At 43.1% G+C, this 10,099-nt stretch overlaps 2 protein-coding genes across 3 annotated transcripts in view; both read right to left on the bottom strand.

Annotated features, from left to right (window-relative positions):
* Positions 1-2,230, bottom strand: part of sptssa (serine palmitoyltransferase, small subunit A) — a 7,509-nt gene extending 5,279 nt beyond the window's left edge. Inside the window, exon 1 of the mRNA XM_078276953.1 lies at positions 2,011-2,230. Within this exon, the coding sequence (XP_078133079.1) occupies positions 2,011-2,113 (103 nt within the window). The 5' untranslated portion in view covers positions 2,114-2,230. The remainder of the gene's footprint in view (positions 1-2,010) is intronic.
* Positions 2,231-6,086: 3,856 nt separating this feature from the next.
* eapp (e2f-associated phosphoprotein) overlaps positions 6,087-10,099 on the bottom strand; it is a 6,907-nt gene continuing 2,894 nt past the window's right edge. For both annotated transcript variants that reach the window (XM_078278092.1, XM_078278093.1), the window contains exons 4-6: positions 9,361-9,475; positions 7,247-7,375; positions 6,087-6,513 (exon numbers count right to left, since the gene is read on the bottom strand). In XM_078278092.1, coding sequence (XP_078134218.1) covers positions 6,213-6,513; positions 7,247-7,375; positions 9,361-9,475 — 545 coding nt within the window. In that variant the 3' untranslated portion in view covers positions 6,087-6,212. The remainder of the gene's footprint in view (positions 6,514-7,246; positions 7,376-9,360; positions 9,476-10,099) is intronic.

Below are 10,099 nucleotides of genomic sequence, written 5' to 3'. Positions count from 1 at the left end.
TAGAAACACTAAATACAAGTATGAACCTGAAAATGAGCGTTGAATATCACTTTTAAAAGGGAGTAGTTCCAGTGATAGCTGTTGACATTGTGTTCTGTGGATTATCAGGAGACACTAGGACATTTGATACGTTCATACGCACTCAGGTTACTGTGGGGAATTAGCTTATGTAGGTTATTTTACACGTTTACATGCACCGGAGTAACTTGGTTACCGTAAATCTGTATACAGTACATGCAGATTGTCATTCATTCTCTTTCATTTGAGTCAATATTCCATTAGGGATATTTCAGGCTACATTTACATCGCTACGTTTTAGTGTAAAAAGGAATATCTTCTGCTACGTTTCCTCCTCTCATTCCCCCTGCTCTGGTGTGTCCCCCTCTCATTCCCCCTGCTCTGGTGTGTCCCCCTCTCATTCCCCCTGCTCTGGTGTTTCCCCCTCTCATTCCCCTGCTCTGGTGTTTCCCCCTGCTCAGTCCCATCCCTGCTCTGGTGTGTCCCCCTCTCATTCCCCCTGCTCTGGTGTGTCCCCCTCTCATTCCCCCTGCTCTGGTGTTTCCCCCTCTCATTCCCCCTGCTCTACATTTCCAAGACCCTAAACCGGAGACATTTGGAAACACGTCAGACCTTATATATTTCGGGTATTTGGTCGATCATAATAAGCACTTTGTTTTTTGGGACTAATTTCTGACACTTTATAGACAAAATCTTGAACCCGTTATGGAAAAAAACTAAATGAAACTGTTGAGGTTGTATCAGTTTTCTACTAAAAGTAATCTTAAACTTCATTTAGCGTCGCACACAACATAACGTTAACCTCTGTGATTGGGTGTTTCTTACTGAAATGCACCTTGGGAGTCGTAGTTGACGTCTGTCCTAGTTTTTATGTTATTTTTTTGCTAAACATGACAACTTCCCATCACAAGTAAAGAGAGCCCAAAGTTTTGTGTCCCAATTAAGAGCCAAAAAACACCCTTTATGTCAAATAAAAATCAAGATTCAAGTAATTACCAGTTGTAAACAAACTATTATAAATGGCAGTTAGTTAACAAGGGGCCAGGCTGTTGTCTAGCAATGAAATTCCATTGTAAAGGTCTACATTTTGGTATTTTTACTCGAGCCAAGTGCAGCCATAACACCATTAACACAATACACTTTAAATATTAACCGCCGATCCCTCCCCTCCTTCGGGTTTTGACTTTCCGGGTTACTTTAACCCGGTTTAATTTAGGTTGAGCTTCTGTTATCTAAAATATAACTAAACATGCTGTAACCATCATGTGTGAGTCAGCTGCCTGTTGTTAAGAAGCTCCCTAACGACCCCTAACGGCTGCAGTTAGCTTAGCCTAAACGCCCCTCTTTTACAAACACATGCTGAACTCCGTTAGCAATTATACCTCTTTAACGCGTTATTACGTGTAGGTAAAGGTATAAGAGTAGTACAACCAAGTTTGAGACATTTTCTAATCCATGAACACAGAGTCTTTAACTCGGCACTCAAAACACGACGTTATTGTTATAACAAATCCGAGGTTTTTGGTTCTCTTTCGCCAAATACTTCAGTCAATCACGCCAGGGTCCGTTTACATTTATGTGCGTTTGACGATCCGTCATTTATTAGCTATTTATGTAAATACAACTTCCTTATGGAACAAAATGTGACACTTTTTCTAAAACTTTATGGGCAGCCCATGAATTCGGCATTAATAAAAAATAAGTACGTTGTTCTGTTTTGTAAACAACTTGTCTTGAAACACGTTATTGACTGGCAAACATTCTCATTTCAACAAAAACAACAATTGAACTGTACTATTTATGTATGCCGACTTTGCCACATACCCCTATGAATTTGTAAAATGTCTTAACTGATATTCACATCACAACTGAAATACGTGAAATCCATTAGAAACGTGAGCGTTGTGTTTTCGGGCGAAACGATGTTAGCTCTGCTGACGTTCTAGCTAAAGTTAGCACATTAGCTTGCTAGCTTCACACGGAAAAGGATACTGAACACCGTCCTCTCCCAGGGCTCCAGCATGTACAGCGCCGTCACCAGAAGATACTGGTAGTAAAACCAGGACAACTGCTTCCAACAGTCACCCAGGGCCATTGTTCCAACTCCAACTTCACTTTTGCCAACTTATTCCTCTTTCTACGTGATAGTAGGATATTTTCCGTCTTCCTTTTCTCTTATTTAATGGCGGATCGCAAACGTTTAGGTACGTAGCGCCTCCTAGTGTACAGGAGTGTGTAACATCATGTCATTTTAAAATCCGATTTGCTGTATAAATCTAAGTTTTACAAAATATAATGTATCATGATGTTGAACAGTACAGGTGTGACTGCACTCCCGTGGTGGTAGGATATTTTCGGGTGGCTTCTGACCTTTAATAATAAGGGAATCGTTTTCAGCCAATCACAACTCCGTGTTCGGGCGTACGGCTCTGACGTCAATGCAGCCCAGGGAGTTCCAACATCCGGATTTCAAAATAAAGTGTAGTAAATATAGTAGCGTATATCTGTAGATTTCACAATATTACCTGTAACGTTGAACTTATGCTAGAAAACGATACTATATCTGGGAACCAATAGCTTCTTATCAATCTCATAATATTCTTTTAACATTCAGAAAAGTAAAACCTCTCTTTAATGTGTTAATATAAAGACAATTACTTCAACAAAAAACAGAAAAAAGATTATGCTTCCTATTTATTTTCTATTCTTTGCTGACCCCCTGGCATGTTTTACGTGTATCTGTTTATTTGTGTCTACTTGACAATAAGTGATGTATTACAGTTTTTTTTTTACACGGTTTGTAATGCATACATGTAAATAAAATGCAAAATAAGAACAATTTCAAAATAAAGTGCTGATCGAGTTTGAGTAAACGGTTATTCTCTGTACAACATTGTTTTATTTGTATGAAACTAGCTTTATATAATTGGTCATCGTGTTCTCCCCCCTTTCCTCCCTACTTCCTTTCATACTTTCAACTAAATGACTATGCTAGATTTTCATACATTGCTATTTTGTGTTTTAAATGTCTCATGATGAAGAAACAACAATTAAGTGACTCTACTAATAAATATTGACTGATAATGCAGATCTAACAGAGCCTTGCTTTGGTCCTTTTTCGTTTCCTTTTTGTTGTGATTGTCTGTTTTGGATGTTGCTGTCTTTTGGGGTTTTTAATACCTAATATTACTCATCTTCCTGTTTATTGTTATTACTTGGGATGAAACATCATGTCAACGTATTGTTTTGGAAAACTCATGAAAACAAAGTGTTAAAAACCCCGACAAATGATGGCGATAGTGGTTAAAAAAAACAACTAAACCACGTATAGTAACAGGGATGCACCTAATCCAGGATTGGGCTGAATATTGGGCTTTTTGACGGAGGTTGGGTTTCTGCTGAACCCTACGCTGTCACTCCGCGCTACGCTGGTCGCCGTAATGACGGCGCCGTTGATTACAGGAAGGTGTTTACGTAGGTGGAGCTTCAATGCAGCAGGCTGAGAGGAAGTGGAAATGGAACTGGTGAGCAGAAAAAGTGTTGTTTGGCAGTACTTTCAGTCAAAAGAAGGCCATTCAAGTCCAGCTACATGTTCAATCTGCAATGCTGATTAGTCTGGTGGTGGCGAGGACCCTAAACAATACACAACATCACCGCTGTTACAACATCTGGTATGAAACATCTGGAAGAATACGAGCTGAGCATGAAGGAATCTACAGACAGCAGCCAGAATGCAGCAACTTCAGGTACGGCAAAGGAAGGACAGTCACTGTTTACTTCATTAATGTGTTGACTGTGTTCATGGACTGAGGACGGGACGAGGACTCAGCAGAACCCTAAAAATCTGGATTCGGTGCATCCATAATATAGTATACGTGTTCTCTTAGCTGCTGTACGTCGGTATCGGCCTTCGGTATACGTCTGCCGTTAAATTAGAAGAAATCTGAGAACAGAAATGTCAAACGTTTAGAAACTGTCTCCGTTCATCGTTTGTCCAACAGAAAGCACTGATGAGTTTATCTGCAACAGTAAGGTTTCCCTCTCAGTACATACATTACGTGTCACGACTTGTGTTTTCATCTGTTATGTTTCTACGGCAGCAAGTTAACACATTAATAAACATTTATATCTGAGCAGAGTACATTGTTATTAACCATTAATTCAATGTTCAACGTGACATGGCTTCCCGTAAACATACACGCCAACTTTCATAAGCCAAGTGGCGTGTTATCTGTACGCATTTTCAGCTATCTGCGCGTATGTCTACGCTGTATACAGCGGACGGCAGTCTGCGACGTCACAGCGTAAACATACACGCCACGTGGCGTGTTATCGCGAGACTACGCCGCACGTGGGTAACGTCACATGCAGGTTTTAGGAAAACAAAAAACGGGGTTGGCTTTAGGAAACGCCACACGCGGGACATGATCTCTTGTGTCTGACCCATCCCCCGACCAACCTCCTTACACGGATTTTCACCCTTTCATACTACTCGCTACGGCGTCCATTCACTCGCAATCGCAAGGCAATGTAAGTCAATGGAGGCCAAACGGCGTTGATAAACACGCGAAAAAGCGAGTATGCGTCTTGATAACACGCCAATAATGGCGTACCGATTGGCGTGTCATACATACGCCACTTCATGATATCAGTCTGGATACTACTGTGTGCTGTAACAATTTCGCCCCCGCCCCAGACGATGATGAGGGAAATCAGTTTTTTTTAAAGGTGTCCTGCCACACAAAAACCGTTTTTTCCTTGTATTTCTTTTAAATATGTTGTTGGGTCCATATGTGTTTGTGTAATGTGGTGAATGTGAAGATGAGCTGCTGCCTCCTCTGTCAGCTCTAGCCACTGCTAGCTAAGCGGAGAAATCAGGCCAATTACAACAGCTGGTCAGTCTGACATCATGTTGCCTGAGCTCATTACTATTCATGAGCTCGCCCAGTTGCGCTGGGTAAAGGATTCTGATAGCCAGGCTCTCATTGGCTAGCTGTTAGCCAATCAGAGTCGAGCAGCTTAGCTCGTTGAATATTAATGAGAACTGCCACAAATCGAGCTGAGTCTTCCTGCAGGGTTTCTATACCACGCTAGAATGGCTCGAAACAAGGTAACCAAGGCCTTTTTTCCACAAAAAAATGTTACAGAGTTCATGGTAGACCTTCAGACATTACCACAACGTAATGAAAGACGTGTGGCAGGGCACCTTTAAGAGGTTAAATATGCCACAGATAGACGTCATGCTCCCGGCATCCCGCTGGAATCCAAAAAAGTTGGGAAACCACAAACTGTTCTTAACTGAGGCTTCAGTCACATCGCTACGTTTTGGTTTTTGAGCGTTACGTTTTGATCCCAAAGTGATCTCGGTGCACCAAGTGTTTGTATCTCCAGTAGAAGAACTAATCTCTGTTTAAACTAACACGCCCAAACCTCATATCTCATCATCATCCTGGTATACTGGGCCAGAGCAGGGGGAAATGAGAGGGGGGAACACCAGAGCAGGGGGGGAATGAGAGGGGGGGAACGCCAGAGCAGGGGGAATGAGAGGGGGAAACGCCAGAGCAGGGGGAATGAGAGGAGGGGGAACACCAGAGCAGGGGGAATGAGAGGGGGGACACACCAGAGCAGGGGGAATGAGAGGGGGACACGCCAGAGCAGGGGGAATGAGAGGGGACATGCAGAGCAGGGAATGAGAGGGGGACAACAGAGCAGGGGGAATGAGAGGGGGAAACGCCAGAGCAGGGGGAAACACCAGAGCAGGGGGAATGGGAGAACGTAGAAAGATATTCCTTTTAAACCAAAACGTAGCGATGGAAATGTAGCCTGACTCAGAGTGTTTATGACGGATCAATTTGCTCGGAGCGTGTTTTTCGGCCAGTTTTCAGTCACTTTTTTAGTCAGATTTCAATCAGTTTTATAGTCCGTTTTAAGTCCGTTTTGAAGCCAGCCACCACTAATTAATTAGCCATTATGTGGAGATGTTTGGCAGCCAGCTTCCCAAAAGAAAGCACGTTAAAACCAGAGGATGAACCAGCAGGTTGCAACCCCACACAGAAAGTTTTGTGATGTTACAAAGAAAACCCAATTTATTATTTTGGCTCCATAAAAAAGATGCCTGGCCGCTGATCTTTCTCATGGATCTGTCAGCTTGGCCAGTGAGTCAAACAGTTAATATCAGAGCCTGCTTGTGTGTCTCAGCAGTGGCTGGCCAGGATGTTGAAGAAGTGGTAGACCTCGTCTTTATCGAACACGGCCACCTCCGTGGAGCACTCGGTGCACTGGACCGGGTGGTAAACCTCGTCGGCGTCCATCCCTGCCGGCGCCGGGTCCGGGGTCACGTCCATGGGCGTTTCTGTTGTCTGTCCCGACCACCTCTTCCTCTTGTTCTTCTTCGGTTTCACCTCCTGCTGCGTTTTGTAGCGCAACACCTCGTCTTTCTTCACCGCGCAGTTCATGACGAACATGGCTCGATACTGCGTCCGGTACTTTTCATGCCTGAGTGGACACACAAAAAACATATATGGATATAGATAGAATAGATAGGCAGGCAAATGGATTTCATAGTAACTAAGTAGGTAGATTTGATAGATAGATAGAAAGTAAGTAAGATAGTAAGTAAGTAAGTAAGTAAGTAAGTAAGTAAGATAGTAAGTAAGATAGTAAGTAAGTAAGTAAGATAGTAAGTAAGTAAGTAAGATAGTAAGTAAGTAAGATAGTAAGTAAGTAAGATAGTAAGTAAGTAAGTAAGATAGTAAGTAAGTAAGTAAGATAGTAAGTAAGATAAGATAAGTAAGTAAGTAAGATAGTAAGTAAGATAGTAAGTGAGCAAGATAGATGTAAGTAAGTAAGCAAGATAGTAAGTAAGTGCAAGATAGTAAGTAAGTAGAGATAGTAAGTGAAGTAAGTAAGATAGTAAGTAAGTAAGTAGTAAGATAGTAAGTAAGTGAGCAAGATAGTAAGTAAGTAAGTAGAGATAGTAAGTAAGTGCAAGATAGTAAGTAAGTAAGTAAGTAAGTAAGTAAGATAGTAAGTAAGATAGTAAGTAAGTAAGATAGTAAGTAAGTAAGTAAGTAAGATAGTAAGTAAGATAGTAAGTAAGTAAGTAAGTAAGATAGTAAGTAAGTAAGATAGTAAGTAAGTAAGATAGTAAGTAAGTAAGATAGTAAGTAAGTAAGTAAGTAGATTCCTTGATGTCTAAACTGTGACTCTTGTAGCTGTGAAGCCTCACCTCTGACAGTCCAGGCAGAGAGTGGTCATGCAGGCGGGACAGTTGAGGACGGCGTCGCTGCTCGGTAAACTCTGGGACGTCCGAGGCTGCGACCGAGACCCCGCAGCGGGCCGCTTTCTGACCTCGTACCTGCACAGGAAGACACCAGGAGGAGGAGGAGGATGTTACTGTTTAACGATGAGATCAGTTATCCCTCCTGTCGTCCTCTGGGTCAAATCTGACCCATTTTTCAAAAGGTTTCTATATCAGAAATTTGAGTTTCCTTCAACCAAACTGTGAAAATAAATAATGTGGATGTTTCCATACAACGTTCTTCACAAGTTAAATAACTGACCAGTTCACTATTTTTCATTGACTTTGGGTGTATTATTTAATTAATAGCATTTGAAGAACACTGAAAAAAGTGACAGAAATGTCGGGGGGGAAAAACAACTAAAAAAAAACACAGAAAAATATAGACAAAGACATTGGAAAAAGTGACAAAGAACTTCGGGAATAGTGAGAAAATGTCAAAAAGTGACAGAAAATGTCGGAAAAAGCTTCAAAAACTTGGTCAAAACAACAACAAAAATGTCCAAGAAAAAAGACAAAAGACCCAGAAAAACTAAAAGTTGACGAAGGTGACAGAGATGTAAAAACCCACAAAGAGCCACACAATGTACGGGGAAATTGCATGTTTTTTTAACGAGAGAAAACGTAACATTTTCTCGAGGAAGGAGGCCTAAATCCCACCCCCCCCCCCCCCCGCCAAATACACGCACCTACGTCTTCCTCAAAGCTACGGACAACACTGAAATACCGTATTTTCCGGACTATAAGTCTCACTTTTTTTCATGCTTTGTCTGGTCCTGCGACTTATAGTCAGGTGCGACTTATATATCAAAATATATATAATGTAACATGTTTTAAATGTTATTTCATGCTGAAAACATTACCGTCTACAGCCGCGAGAGGCGCTCTAGGCTTGTGACGACTATACGCTGCTCCTAAAGACAACTGAGAAAGAAAAGAAGCTGCAGGAGACTGCAGGTAGTAAAACACGCAGCCGGAAACGGTCATCGAGCAGCAGAAGGAGAGTTTGGAGTGAGAGAGAAACTTGTGAGGGACTGGAGAAAAGGTTAGTCTTACTGCAATGAAGAAAACAAAGAAAGCTAGTCGCGCTGAAATCCAGATGGCCAGAGCTGGAGGAAGGAGTCCACAGATGGGTGCTTGAACAACGTGCTGCTGGGAGAGGCTCGTCAACAGAGCTGTTACGTTACGTTAACGTAGAGGACACCTACCGTATTCAGCCCCTTGTTCTGGGGGGGCTGTTGGGTAGTTTAATAACTGTTAATGTGTTACGTTAACGTAGAGGACACCTACCGTATTCAGCCCCTTGTTCTGGGGGGCTGTTGGGTAGTTTAATAACTGTTAATGTGTTACGTTAACGTAGAGGACACCTACCGTATTCAGCCCCTTGTTCTGGCTGCTGTTGTGGAGTTTAATAACTCTCCTTTCCAGATTAAATGTCTGTTCTTGGTCTTGGATTTTGTAAAATAAATGTCTAAATAAATGCAACTTATAGTCCAGTGAGACTTATATATGTTTTTTTTCCTCTTCATGACGCATTTTTTGACTGACGCGACTTATACTCCGGAGCGACTTGTAGTCCGGAAAATACGGTAGTCTTTATTAACTCTCTTCTGCTATCTTTGCACTGGTAAGTTTGCGTTTAAAGGTGTTGTTGTTTTCTGCTCGGGGCTCTCTGCTGGACGACGCTCACAGCGGAGAGCTATGTGACCCACCGTGGACGTGGGTTTGGTTCCGACCTGCGGCCCTTTGCTGCACGTCATTCCCCCTCTCGCTCCCCTTTCATGTCAAAGCTGTTGTTGGAGCTATTCATTGAATATATATATAAATATGTATTTATTTAGCTTCTGTTTTGCTTGAATCATACAGCTGCATGAGCTCGTTTATATCGTTAGTTTTGTTATTTTGGTTATTTTAAGCATCTGCTAGTGCTTTTGTTTTGAAAGTACCACGCAGCCTTAGCCACCAGGTGAAGGTCTGGCAAAGAGGGACTAGGATAAGCAGATGGTTAGTATCGCCTGAGTGACTCCTTCTGGGTGTCTTACCGTCTCCTCCGGGCGTCCACCCAGGCCTGGTCCCTGTCGTCCTTGTCGGGGTCGTACAGCAGCTCGTCATTGGTCAGTATGACGCGCTGTCTCCGCCTCCGGCCAGCAGCGCTGCCTGCAGAAGAAACACAGAGGGGTTTTCACAAAAACTGACCCAAGATTAAAGTTGTAAAAACAGAACAAAAAGGAATCGTAATCGTGGTTTCTTTGTTTAATTGCCAACATCTGAAAAATCTCTCTCTCCCTCTCTCTCTCTCTCTCCCTCTCTCTCCTCTCTCTCCTCTCTCCCTCTCTCTCTCTCTCTCCCTCTCTCTCTCTCTCCCTCTCTCTCTCTCTCCCCTCCTCTCTCTCTCTCTCTCTCTCTCTCTCTCTCTCTCTCTCTCTCTCCCTCTCTCTCTCCCTCACCTCTCTCTCCCTCCCTCCCTCTCTCTCTCCCTCCCTCCCTCTCTCTCTCTCTACCTCTCTTCCCTTCTCTCTCTCTCCCTCCCTCCCCCCTCTCTCTTACCTCTCTCTCTCTTACCTCTCTCTCCTTCCTCTCTCTCTCCCTTCCTTCTCTCTCCCTCCCTCTCTCTCTCGCTCCTTCCCTCCCCCTCTCTCCCTTACCTCTCTCCCTTCCTTCTCTCTCCCTCCCTCCCCTACCTCTCTCCCTTCCTTCTCTCTCCTTCCCTCCCCCCCTCTTCCTTACCTCTCTCTCTCCCTCCCTCCCTCTCTCTCTCCCTTACGTCTCTCTCTCTCTCCC

This window comes from Sander vitreus, chromosome 20 (genome assembly GCF_031162955.1).
Source record: "Sander vitreus isolate 19-12246 chromosome 20, sanVit1, whole genome shotgun sequence".
Taxonomy (NCBI): domain Eukaryota; kingdom Metazoa; phylum Chordata; class Actinopteri; order Perciformes; family Percidae; genus Sander; species Sander vitreus.
The sequence above is the reverse complement of the archived record's forward strand: the minus strand, read 5'-3'. Positions and strand labels throughout refer to the sequence as shown.